At 43.7% G+C, this 13294-nt stretch overlaps 1 protein-coding gene and 1 pseudogene across 3 annotated transcripts; both read left to right on the top strand.

Annotated features, from left to right (window-relative positions):
• Positions 1-275: 275 nt before the first annotated feature.
• On the top strand, positions 276-1852 carry LOC738856 (keratin-associated protein 12-1). Of its 3 annotated transcripts, none has more exons than XM_003949193.4 (2): positions 276-1393; positions 1454-1852. In XM_003949193.4, the coding sequence occupies exons 1-2, from the start codon at positions 1122-1124 to the stop codon at positions 1560-1562; spliced, it is 381 nt and encodes a 126-aa protein (XP_003949242.4). In that variant the 5' UTR covers positions 276-1121; the 3' UTR covers positions 1563-1852. The 3 variants fall into 3 exon arrangements, with proteins under 3 accessions (XP_003949242.4, XP_009439675.3, XP_024208232.2); XM_009441400.3 differs by having other exon boundaries at positions 276-1303; positions 1358-1562; XM_024352464.2 differs by having other exon boundaries at positions 276-1562.
• A 3497-nt stretch (positions 1853-5349) lies between these two features.
• LOC107970181 (MICOS complex subunit MIC60-like) lies at positions 5350-7830 on the top strand (annotated as a pseudogene).
• Positions 7831-13294: the final 5464 nt, after the last annotated feature.

The raw sequence follows: 13294 nt of genomic DNA, 5'->3' as shown, positions 1-13294 counted from the left end.
CATAATAATGCATTTACAGACTCTGAGCTGTATCATGTTTCTGATTTTTTGTTCTAGCCGTCAGTTACTAGAGAATGACCTTAATCTTGTGCAGTTTTTGTTTAACACTTTGCTAGAGTGGATCTCTGGGAAGCATCTACAACTTGGAACACTCTGTATCTTGGTGGGACTCACATTCCAAACTGTCTTCCCTAAAAATCCTATTCTGAATTGGTTTAGCCTTTGTTCGGGCTGGCCTAGGCGGGTCTCACTGTAGTCTGTGGTCCTTACTCATTTGGTGCCAGGCTGTAGGGGGTCTCGGCTGGATGTCGACGTGGGGGCTGGAGGGGGGCTTCACTCTCAATCCTCTAGCAGCTTCTCTCTGGTGAGCCTGTGGTTGCCTTGCCCTGGGAATGCACAGCCCTGCCCCGTTCCACAGATTCACAGTCAGCTCCCACAGTGCGGGGCCTGCTCTCCACACGGATCCTTCTTTCTGCTTCTCTGCTCCTCGGACTCCAGGGCTTCAGCTGCTTGGGCGCTGGCCCCTTCCTCCTCGGCAGAGTTGGGCCACTGTATTCTGCTCTGACTCTGGCTGGTGACACTGCATTTTGGAAGCCTGCCCCAGCGGAGAGCTGGGAAATGGGAGTTTATCTCCTAAGTTTCTTCTCTCTCAGGAAGCACAGTCTGCACTGCTGGTTGATGGCTGCCTGAAAACGAGCATCTCCTAAATCTCAACTGTATAGTTGATAGAGTAGCCAGCTTTGCATCACTCACTCCAGCAGGTTCCCCAGTATGATTTCATTGTCTATATTCAGTTCTGGTCTCTTCCCCAAAGTTTCTGGTTGATGCAACAGAAGTTGCGGTTCGAGGAGCTCTTTTGGGTACCACTCATGTCTGCTTCAGCGTAGAACTAATGAAGGGAGGCAGATATCAGGCAGGTGGAGCTAAAACTGCCTGTGCATCACTGATAAATTTGGGCAGGTTTCCAAATGTAACAAGAGCTTGAAGAGGGTGCAATTAGTCATGAAACAAAAGGCCAGATAAAAAACATGATCATCTACAACAGAAAACTGAGTTCCAGGAAACAGTCTTGAGGAAGAAAAACAAGGAAGACAACAGGTGTGTGCTTCTGTGCTGTGGGGATGCCTGGGTCCAGGTATAAAGGCTGCCCAGGGAAGCTGTCCCCAGACATCACTGCCCTCTGCCTCGACCTTATCCAGCCACACGCCACCATGTGCCACACCAGCTGCTCCTCAGGCTGCCAGCCAGTCTGCTGCGTGCCCAGCCCCTGCCAGCCATCCTGTTACGTCCCCGTGGGCTGCCAGTCCTCCGTGTGTGTGCCCGTGAGCTTCAAGCCAGCCGTGTGTGTGCCCGTGAGATGCCAGTCCTCTGTGTGTGTGCCTGTGAGCTGCAGGCCCATTGTGTGCGTGGCCCCCTCCTGCCAGTCCTCTGTGTGCGTGCCCATGAGCTGCAGGCCCGTCATGTATGCGGCTCCCTCCTGCCAGTCCTCTGGGTGCTGCCAGCCCTCCTGCACCAGCGTCCTCTGCAGACCCATCTCTTGCAGCACCCCTTCCTGCTGCTGAGCATGAATCTCCAGACCTGCTGCTCCCAGTGCAGATGAGGCCACGCCTGTACACTCCCTGGATGAGTCCTCAGTTGGTCTTCTGCACCTGGTGCAGGTGAAAAGCATGCTCAGTGAACCCTCTGAATTCTGGATCGAGAATATGATAGAATGATCTGGAGCCCTGGCTGAACTTGCCTATCCCCCCAGGGAAGTCTGGGGTCCCAGAGTCATTCTCTGACCCCATGAGAGCCAAATAAACCAGCTTTCCCCATGCAGCTCTGCGTTTCTTGTCTGTCTTTTTTATTTCCATACTCCCTGCTATCCATTCTGCTGATTACATAGAATTTGCTGCTAAACCCTCTTCAGTGATCCCTTCACCCAGTGCTCATCAGAAGGTGGTGTCCCGGGTGGAGGGCGCGGCTGCAGATGCCCATGTGGTCTCTCCCAGGGCTCCCGGGGCCCAGCTGCAGTGGCCACAGTGGTGACTTACCCGCCTGTGGTGGAGTGGCCTTGTTTCCCCACTGGCTGTCCACTCCTGCTCCAGGCCAGCAAGCCCTGCATTGATGGCCAAAGCCTCAGAGCACTGAGGATCGGGCTTTCCCATGTGGTTGGTGGATGTCCTGCTTCCCGGGTCACGGAGGATCTCAGGTTTACAGAACTGGATTAGTTCTGCAGCACACACTCCCATCACTGATCTACATATGGCACTTTTTAAAAATTGATACATAATATCTTTACATATTTATGGGGCATATGAAATACTTTACACACAGAGGATACGTAATGATGAAATCAGGATATTCATCACCTTGTCTATCATTTCTGTGTGTTGAGGACATTTTACACTCTGTCTTCTAGCTGATTTGAGACATACAATACATTGTTAACTGTAGTCACCCTATGTTGCTATCAAATATTAGAACTTATTCTTTCTGTGTAACTGTACGTTTGTACCCATTAACCAAACTCACTTCTCCTCTAACACATACCGTTCTTCACCTCTGGTAATATCATTCTACTCTCTACTTCCATGAGATGAACTTTGTGAACTCCCACATGTGAGTCAGAACATGTAATATTTGTCTTTAATGACCTTCGGTTCCATCCATGTTGCTGCAAATGTCAGGACTTCATTCTTTTTTATGGCTGAATAAGATTCCATTGTAAATATATCCCACAGTTTCTTGATTCATTTATTTATTGATAGACATTTAGGTTGAATCTGTATCTTGGCTATTGTGAATAGTGCTGCAATAAACATGGGGGTGCAGGTATCTTTTTGATACACCAATTCCCTATCCTTTGAATAAATACTTAGTAGCAGGATTGCTGGATAGTATGGTAGTTTTATTTTAGTTTTCTGAGAAATCTGTATACCGTTTTTGATAATGGCTGTACTAATTTACACTTCCACAAATGATGTATGAGTTCCCTTTTCTCCACATCTTTACCAGCATCTGTTATTTTTTGTCTTTTTGATAATAGCCATTCTAATTGGGGTAAGATGATGCTATCTCATTGTAGTTTTGATCTGCAGTTCCCTGATGATTAGTGATGTTGAGTTTTTTTTAATATACCTGTTGGCCATTTGTATGTCTTCTTTTGAGAGATGCCTATTCAGGTGCTTTGCCCATTTATTAATGGAATTATTTGTTTTGTTGTTGTTGCTGAGTTGTTGAGTTCCTTACATATTCTGGATATTAGTCACTTGTCAGATGCATAGTTTACAAATATTTTCTCCCATTACACAGGTTGTCTCTTCACTCTGTTGATTGTTCCCTTTGCTGTGCAGAGCTTTTCAGTTTAATATAATCTCATTTGTCTATTTTGGTTTTTGTTGCCTGTGTTTTTGTAGTCTTAGCCATAAACTGTTTGCCTAGACCAATGTCCTGGAGCATTTCATTTATGTTTTCTTCTAGTAGCTTTATGGTTTTTGGTCTTATGTTTAAGGCTTTGATACATCTTGAGTTGATTTCTGTATATGATGAGAGGTAGGGATCCAGTTTCATTCTTCTGCATGTGGCTATCCAGTTTTCCCAGCACCATTTATTGAAGGGGTGTCCTTTCTCTATTGTATGTTCTTGGCACCTTTGTTGAAAATCAATTGGCTGTAAATATATGGATTTATTTCTGGGTTCTCTATTCTGTTCCATTGATCTATGTGTCTGGTTTTATACCAATACTATGCTGTTTAGCCTTGTAATATATTTTGAAGTCAAGCGGTGTGATACCTACAGGTTTGTTCTTTTTGTTCAGGATAACTTTGGCTATTCAGGGTCCTTTTTGGTTCCATATGAATTTTAGGACTGTTTTTTCTACTTCTGTGAAACATGTCGTTGGCATTTTGATAGAGATTGCATTGAGTCTGTTGATTGCTTTGGATAGTATGATCTTTCTAACAATATCATTTCTTCCGATCCATGAACATGGAATGTCTTTCCATTTGCTTGTGTCTTCTTCAATTTATTTTATCAGTGTTTTGTAGTTTTCTTTGCAGAGGTCTTTCACATCCTTGGTTATATTTATTGCGAGGTATTTTATTTTTAAAATAGCTACTGTGAATGAGATTGTGTTCCATGGGCAGGTCTATGTAAACCTACCCCCAAAGTTCAAGGAAGCTGAGAGGCCACAGAAAGAGGCTGACAAATCCAGTTTCTCAGAAAGAAACATTTAATAAGGACTTAAAACAGAAGCCATGTCTGTGTCTTGGGTGGTGGTAAGATAAGCTGGTGGATCCCTGTGCCATTACCCCTCCAGACCCGAGGCTTATATACCATAAGGAAGGGGTATATGTGATTTAGAAGGGCTCTGTAGACCAATTGAAGTAGGATAACGTCAAGGTTGTTTTGAAGCAGGATTTATAGTATGTGCTCTTATACAAGGAACAGTAGATAAACTGGAAATTTTAGAGGCCTTCCCAGGACAGGTTAACTAGAAGTCCATATGGCAGATTAGCATCCAAGATGGAGTTGTTTTAGCCTTCATGGATTGCCTTTTGCTTACTTTTTCAGCTAGTTTGTTATTGGTGTATCGAAACACTACTGATTTTTATATGTTGATTTTGTATCCTGCAACTTTACTAAATTTATCAGTTCTAATAGTTTTTTGGTGGAGTCTTTAGATTTTTCTAAATATAAAATCATGTCATGTGCAAAGAGGGACAATTTGACTTCCGCTCTTCCAATTGGGATGGCTTTTATTTCTGTCTCTTACCTGATTGCACTGGATTGGACTTCTAGTACTACGTTGAATAAGTGTATTAGTCCATTCTTACATTGCTATAAAGATACCTGAGACTGGGTAATTTATAAAGAAAAGAGGTTTAATTGGCTTATGGTTCTGCAGGCTATACAGGAACCGTAGAGGCTTCTGCTTCTAGGGCGGCCTCAGGAAGCTTACAGTCATGGCAGAAGGCAAAAGGAGCACCAGTGCTTCACATTCTGGAGCAGTGTGGGTGGGGGGAGGAGGCCACACACTTTTAAACAACCAGATCTCTCAAGAACTGATTATCATGACAATACCACCAAGAGGGATGGTGCTAAACCATTCATGAGAAATGGCGCTCAGGATCCAATCACCTCCTACCAGGCCCCACCTCCAGCGCTGGGGATTACATTTCAAGTTTGGGTGGGGACACAGATCCAAACCATATCAATAGGAGTGATAAAAATAGGCATCCTTGACATATGTACACATGCCTCCACTTACTCGTGCTGCCATGGCAGCTCCCGCATCCACCAGCAGCACCGTCCGCTCGACAGATACTGCGGGCCTGTCAGTTATCGAGTGTGACCGCTGTGGCCCAGAGTTGTCTCTGTGGGAAGTTAGTCCTCCGTCCACTGTGACCATGCCGCCGATACTCTACTTCAGGCAGCTCTGGGTTGACTACTGGCAACATTGCTGGAGCTGGCCTTTTGTTTTTTGGTGGAGGTATTGGTGGCACTATCCTATATGCCAAATGGGCTTCCCATTTCCGAGAAAGAGTAGAGAAAACCATACCTTACTCAGACAAACTCTTCAAGGTGGTTCTTGGTGTTCTGCACCTTATAATGTTCCATTGCCAAAGAAATCAACTCAGTCTGGTCCACTAAAAATCTCTAGTGTATCAGAAGTAACAAAAGAATTTAAACAGCCTGCCTCACAACTCCAAAAACAAAAGGGAGATACTCCAGCTTCAGCAACCGCAGGTGATACAGTGTTGGTTCCTGGGGTTCAGCATGAGGAATCTTTAAAAACTGATCACCGTGAAATTGAAGGAAAACCCACACCTGCACTTTCAGAAGAAGCATCCTCATCTTCTATAAGGGAACAACCATGTGAAGAAATTGCAGCTTGCCTTGCACAACAGGAAAAACAAGAACAAGTTAAAACTGAGTCTCTAGCCAAGAGCTTTGAAGATGCTCTGAGGCAAACTGCAAATGTCACTCTGCAGGCGATTGCAGCTCAGAACACTGTGGTCCAGGCTGTCAATGCACACTCCAATATATTGAAAGCCGCCATGGACAATTCTGAGATTGATGGCAAGAAGAAGTCTGCTAAGTGGCACACAGTGCAAGGTGCGTTGAAGGAACACAGAAAGGCAGTAGATGAAGCTGCCAATGCCCTTCTCAAAGCCAAAGAAGAGTTAGAGAAGATGAAAAGTGTGACTGAAAATGCAAAGAAAGAAGAGGTTGCTGGGGCCAAGCCTCATATAAACTTCACAACACGATAGTTGATCTGGATAATGTGGTCAAAAAGGTCCAAGCAGCTCAATTTGAGGCTAAGGTTGTATCTCAGTATCATGAGCTGGTGGGCCAAGCTCGGGATGACTTTAAACAACAGCTGGACAGTATTACTCCAGAAGTCCTTCCTGGGTGGAAAGGAATGAGCGTTTTGGACCCAGCTGACAAGCTCTCTACTGATGATCTGAACTCCCTGATTGCCCGTGCACATCGTCACATCGATCAGCTGAACAGAGAGCTAGCAGAACAGAAGGCCACAGAAAAGCAGCACATCACATTAGCCTTGGAGAAACAAACGCTGGAAGAAAAGCGGGCATTTGACTTTGTAGTAGCAAAAGCATTAGAACATCATGGAAGTAAAATGCAGGCTGAATAGGACAGAAAGGTAGAGGAAGTCAGAGATGCCATGGAGAATGAAATGAGAACCTAGCTTCACTGACAGGCAGCTGCCCACACTGATCACTTGCGAGATGTCCTTAGGGTTCAAGAACAGGAATTGAAGTATGAATTTGAGCAGAACCTGTCTGAGAGACTCTCGGAACAAGAATTACAGTTTCGTCATCTCAGTCAAGAGCAAGTTCACAACTTTACTCTGGATATAAACACTGCCTATGCCAGACTCAGAGGAATCGAACACGCTGTTCAGAGTCATGCAGTTGCTGAAGAGGAAGCCAGAAAAGCCTACCAACTCTGGCTTTCAGTGGAGGCATTAAAGTACAGCATGAAGACCTCATCTGCAGAAATGCCTACTGTCCCACTGGGTAGTGCAGTTGAGGCCATCAAAGCCAACTGTTCTGATAATGAATTTACCAAAGCTTTAGCCACAGCTATCCCTCCAGAGTCCCTGACCCATGGGGTGTACAGTGAAGAGACCCTTAGAGCCTGCTTTTATGCTGTTCAAAAACTGGCCCGAAGGGTAGCAATGATTGATTAAACCAGAAATAGCTTGTACCAGTACTTCTTCTCCTACCTGCAGTCCCTGCTTCTATTCCCGCCTCAGCAACTGAAGCTGCAGAGCTCTGATCTGAAGATATAAACACGTTTAAATTACTGTCATATGCCTCCTATTGCATTGAGCATGGTGATCTGGAGCTAGTAGCAAAGTTTGTCAATCAGCTGAAGGGGGAATCCAGATGAGTGGCACAAGACTGGCTGAAGGAAGCCTGAATAACCCTAGAAACGAAACAGATAGTGGAAATCCTGACAGCATATGCCAGCGCCGTAGGCACAAGAACCACTCAAGTACAGCCAGAGTAAGGTCTAGGAAGATTTTCGTAAAGTCGTATTTCATGTCAAGGAAATCAGCAGTGATACATGAAGGGTTTGCAGCAAGGGTCCCAAAATTGTCTAGACATGAGCAGGCTTACAAGTACCGTTCTAAATGTTAACACCTGTTGCATTTATATTCTTTCCACTTGCTATCATGTCAGTGAACTCCAGGAGTGCTTTCTTTGCAACTCGTGTAACATTTTGTGTTTTTCAGGTTTTACTGATCAGACTTGTGAGGCCAATCAAAATAATGTTTGTGATCTCTACTACTGTTGATTTTGCCCTCGGAGCAAACTGAATAAACAAGATGAAAACTGAAAAAAAAAATGCATCCTTGTCTCATTCAGTTCTTAGAAGAAAGGCTTTCAGCTTTTTTCCATTTAATATGATGTTAGCTGTGGGTCTGTCATACATGGCCTTTATTATTTTGAGGTATGTTTCTTCTGTACATGGTTTGTTGAGAGCTTTTATCATGAAGGATATTGAATTTTGTCAAATGCTTTTTCTGCATCTATTGAGGTGCTCATATACTTTCTGTCCTTCATTCTGTTGATGTGATATATCATGTTTATTGATTTGTGTATGTTGAATCACCCTTGCATCTGTATGATAATTTCCACTTGATCATGGTATATTATCTTTTCGATGGGCTGCTGGATTCAGTTTGCTAGTATTTTGTTGAGCAGTTTTGCATCTATGTTGATTGGGGATATTGGTCTGTACTTTTCTTTTTTTACTGTATTTTTGTCTGCTTTCGGTATCAAGGTAATTCTGGCCTCATAGAGTGAGTTAAGAAGAGTTCCCTCCTCTTCAATTTTTTGGAACAATTTGAGGAGAATTAGTGTTGGTTCTTCATGTGTTTGGTATAATGTGGCAGTGAAGCCATTCAGGCCTGGGCTCTTCTTTGCTGGGAGACTTTTCATTACTGATTCAATCTGGTTATTCATTATTGGTCTATTCAGGTTTTCTTTTTTTTTTTAATTCAATCTTGGTAGGTTGTGTATGTCCAGGAAATTATTCATTTCCTCTAGGTTTACCAGTTTTTAGAGCATAGTCTCTGGTAATGTTATACACACACACACACACACACACACACCACACACACACACACACACACACCACACCACACACACACACACACACACACACACACACACACATATTTTAAAGACAGAGTCTCCCTTTGTCACCCAGGCTGGAGTGCAATGACCCAGTCGTGGTGTGGTCATGGCTCACCACAGCCTCCACCTCCTGGGCTCAGGTGATCTTCCCACCTCAGCCTTCTCAGCATCTGAGACTACAGTCATGTGCCACCATAACTAGCTAATTTTTGTATTTTTTATAGAGTTGGGCGTTTGCCATGTTGCCCGGGCTGGTCTCAAACTCTTGGGCTCAAGTGATCCACCTGCCTTGGCCTCCCAAAGTGCTAGGATTACAGGCATGAGTCACCGTGCCCAGCCAGATGATCTTTTGTATTTCCATGGTATCAGTTGTAATGTCTCCTTTTTCATTTCTGATTTTGTGTATTGGGGTCTTCTTTCTTTTTTGCTTGGTTAGCCTAGCTAGCTGTTTATTGATTTTTTAAATCTTTTTAAAAGGCCAACTTTTTGTTTTGTTATTTCTTTGTATTTTTTTAAAGTCTATTTTGTTTAGCTATACACTTTATTGTCTCTTTCCTTCTACTAATTTTGGATTTGGTTTGTTCTTGCCTTTCTAGTTCCTTGAGGTGCATCATTGGATTGTTTATTTGAAATCTTTCTACTTTTTTTTTTTTTGAGATGGAGTCTTACTGTGTTGCTCAGACTGGCCTTAAACTCCTGGGCTCAAGTGATCATCTCACCTCAACCTCCCTAGTAGCTGGGACTATAGGCACCACCACATCTACCTTTTTGATGTAGGCATTTATTACTACTAACGTCCCTCTTAGCACTGTTATTTTTGTAGCCTATAGGTTTTGATATGTCGTGTTTCCCTTTTTATTTTTTTTGAGAAATTTTTTGATTTCCTTATTAATGTCTTCATTAACCCAGTAGCCATTTAGGAACATGTTGTTCAATTTCCACATATTTGTACAGTTTCCAAAGCTCTTCTTGTTATTGATATCTAGTTTTAGTTATTGTGGTCTGAGAAGATACTTGATATTATTTTGATTTTTTAAAGTTAGTTGAGACTTGTTTTGTGGCCAAACATAGGGTCTGTCCTGAATAATGTTCCATGTGCTTATGAGAAGAATGTGTATTCTGCAGCTGTTAGATGAAATGTTCTTTAAATGCCTATTAGGTCCATTTGCTTTAAAGTTCAGTATAAATCCAATTTTTTTGTTGTTGTTGATTTTCTGTCTGGATGATATGCCTAATGGTGAGAGTAGGGTGTTGAAGTCCTCAACTATTATTGTATTGGAGTCTGTCTCTTCCTTTAGATCTAATAATATTTGCTTGTATATCAGACTCTTTTGGTATTGGGTGCATATAGATTTAGAATTGTAATATTCTCTTAAGAATTTCCTGTATGGCTGGTCCAGTGGTGATGAATACCCTCAGCTTTTGATTGTCCATGAAAGATTTTATTTCTGTTTATTTATGGAGGATAATTTTGCTGAGTATAGTATCCTTGTCTGTCAGTTTCTTTCTTTCAGCACTTTGAATATATCATCCCATTCTGTCCTGACCTGTAAGGTTTCTGCTGAGAAATCCACTGTTAGTCTGATGGGGGTTTCCTTATATATGACTAGTTTCTTTCTTCTTGCTATTTTTAGAATTCTCTCCTTGTCTTTGACTTTTGACAATTTGACTATAATGTGCCATGGAAAAGATCTTTTTTAATTGTATCTATTTGGGGATCTGTATTAGTACGTTCTTGCATTGCTATAAAGAACTACCTGAGACTGGGTAATTTATAAAGAAAAGAGGATTAATTGGCTCATGGTTCTGCAGGCTGTACAGGGAGCGTGGGTTGGGAAGCCTCAGGAAACTTATAATTAATGCAAAAGGCAAATGGGAAGCTGGAATGTCCTACATGGCTGGAGCAGGAGGAAGAGAGAAAAGGGGGAGGTGCTACACATATTTAAACAACCAGATCTCGTGAGAACTCACTATCAGGATAACTGCAAGGGGGAAATCTGCCCCCATGATCCAATCACCTCCCCCTCAGCCCCTTCTCCAGCATTGAGGATAACAATTCAACACGAGATTTGGGCAGAGATAGAAATCCAAACCATATCAGGATCTCTGAGCTTCCTGCATCTGAATGTTTAAATCTCTTGCTAGACTAGGGAAATTTTCACCTATCATTTTGCTAAATAGGTTTTCTTTTTTTGTTTGTTTTGAGACGGAGTTTTGCTCTATTGCCCAGCCTGCAGTGCAGTGGCGCCATCTCTGCTCACTGCAAGCTCCGCCTCCCAGGTTCACGCCATTTTCCTGTCTCAGCCTCCCGAGTAGCTGGGACTACAGGCACCTGCCACCACGCCCGGCTAATTTTTTGTATATTTAGTAGAGACGGGGTTTCACCGTGTTAGCCAGGATGGTCTCGATCTCCTGACCTTGTGATCCGCCCGCCTTAGCCTCCCGAAGTGCTGGGATTACAGGCGTGAGCCACTGTGCCTGGCCTATTTTGCTAAATAGGCTTTCTATGTCTTTGGGCTTCTCTTTGTTTTCTGGAACATCCAATATTAGAATATTTGCTCACTTTATAGTGTTCCATATGTCACATAGGCTTTGTTTATTCTTCTTTTTTTCTTTTTGTCTGACTGAGTTGTTTCAAAAGACCAGTCTTCAACTTCTGAAATTTTTTCTTCTGCTTGATCTGGTATATTGTTGAAGCTCTCAAATGGATTTTTTATTTCATGTATTGAATTATTCATTTCCAGGATTTCTGTTGGATTCTTTGGTTATGATATCTGTCTCTTTGGTGATTTTCTCATTCATATCCTGAATTGTTTTTCTGGTTTATTTGTATTGTTTATCCATGTTATCTTATATCTCACAGAATATCCTTAATATCATTATTTTGAATTATTTTTCTGGTAATTCATACATTTCTCTTTCATTTGAATCTGTTGCACAATTCTTGTGTCCCTTTGGAGGTGTGACATTTCCTTGTTTTTTCATGTTTCTTGAGTCCTTATATTGATATCTGCACATCTGACATAACAATCACTTCTTCCAATTTTGGGGACTGGCTTTTTTATGAGAAGACTTTTTCCTGCAGACGTGTCTATGGCGGTGGCTGGGTGGAATACTTTAGCTATGATTCTGGGTGCATGCAGTAGTTTAGTCTCTGTATGATTTCTTTGGCTGTGAACAGCATCACTAGTGTTTGTGATTTCCTCAGCAGCTTGGCTGTGGTTGTCAGTGGAGGCTGTGGTGAGGCTTTTCTGGGGTCAGAAACACCAGGTTGGCCAAATCTCAGGCCCCAGTGGTGGCAGCAGTGGGCCAAATGTGCCTGTCCTTAGGCCCCTGGGTAGCATATGCTGGCACTGGTGTTACCATGTCCAGGCAGGCTGATTCTTGGGCCTCCAGACAGCTTGCTTATGTGCTAGCAGTGGCAGCAGTGGGTTGGATGCATGGATGGGTCCTTGGGCCACTGGGCAGTGTGCCTGACATGGATGATGGTAGTAGCAATGGTGGGATAGCCTTTGGGCTCTCAGACAGCACTTCCTAATGTAAGTGGTGGTTGTGACAGGCTGGGCAAGCCAGTCCCCAAGCTCCCAGGTGGCACATGCAAGTGAGCGCTGGTGGTAGTGGCATGCTGGGTGGGCCCATCCTCAGGTCCCTGGGAGGAATGCATAGATGGCTGGCATTGGTAGAATGGGTTGGGGGGGACCACCAGGCCCCCAGATGATATGCTTGGGCACTGAGGATGCAGTGCCAGGCCACACAGTGTGCATGGACACAGGCTATGGTGAATAGTGTGGGGTAATTTATGATGGTGGGTGGGGAAAGCCTGTACTCAGGGTACATGCAAGTTCATGAACCCCTGCGTTATTGATGCATCCAGCTGGTGTTGCACTCCCGCAGCCCTCTTGGGTTGGTGGGGGTTGTGGGATTCAGTAGAGCTGAAGGGATGCGGAGATACAAGATCTGTTGGGCCCCGGGGCAGGATGCAGACTTTTAGGGGCTGGGCTCTCAAAATGGCACCATGCTACAGCTGCTCAGGACTTGGTGGGTGTGTGAGACCCAGTGTGGGCTCTTTCTCTGGAGCAATGCCATTATGTGGCATCCTGGCAAATCCCTATGTAAGACTCAAGGCATGTGAAGAATAAGAGGCTCTCCCATGGCTAGGGTTTCAGGTCCATGCTGAGTCCATGGTGGAAATGTAGACAGCTGGGAATCTCTCATTTACCATTTCCCTGGACTGGGGAGTCTCTGTGGGCTCCCGACTGATTCTAGCTGGGCCAGCTGCCTCCCTTCCCTTGCCTTCTGTGCCTCAGATATTTCCTGTCGCTTCTTTGCTGAATTCCAGTGTCTCTCTCAGATGTCCCATTCAAAATGTTGTTACCTCTCACTCTTTTGGGTTCTTCTTTGTGGAAGAGGCAAGTGTCAGGTGCCTCTAGTCAGCCCTCTTGAGCCTGCCCACTTTTTATTGATTGATCAATTATTAATGATTATAACAACCCCCCCACCTATGAACCATGAACCCACTACCTGACACAGAAACTAGAACATCATCAATAATTTACCATGAACATCTTGGGGCAGCCACTGTTGGGATTATGTGCCCCTTATTCTGTTACTTTCTAGAAAAAATAGAGTTGAGTCATATC

The sequence above is a fragment of the Pan troglodytes genome, chromosome 22 (genome assembly GCF_028858775.2).
Source record: "Pan troglodytes isolate AG18354 chromosome 22, NHGRI_mPanTro3-v2.0_pri, whole genome shotgun sequence".
NCBI classification, from domain to species: domain Eukaryota; kingdom Metazoa; phylum Chordata; class Mammalia; order Primates; family Hominidae; genus Pan; species Pan troglodytes.
This window is presented reverse-complemented; position numbering and strand designations above follow the sequence as displayed.

Excerpts from the sequence above, each read along its gene's own strand:
- LOC738856 (XM_024352464.2), top strand. The coding sequence starts at position 1,122 with ATGCCTGGGTCCAGGTATAAAGGCTGCCCAGGGAAGCTGTCCCCAGAC.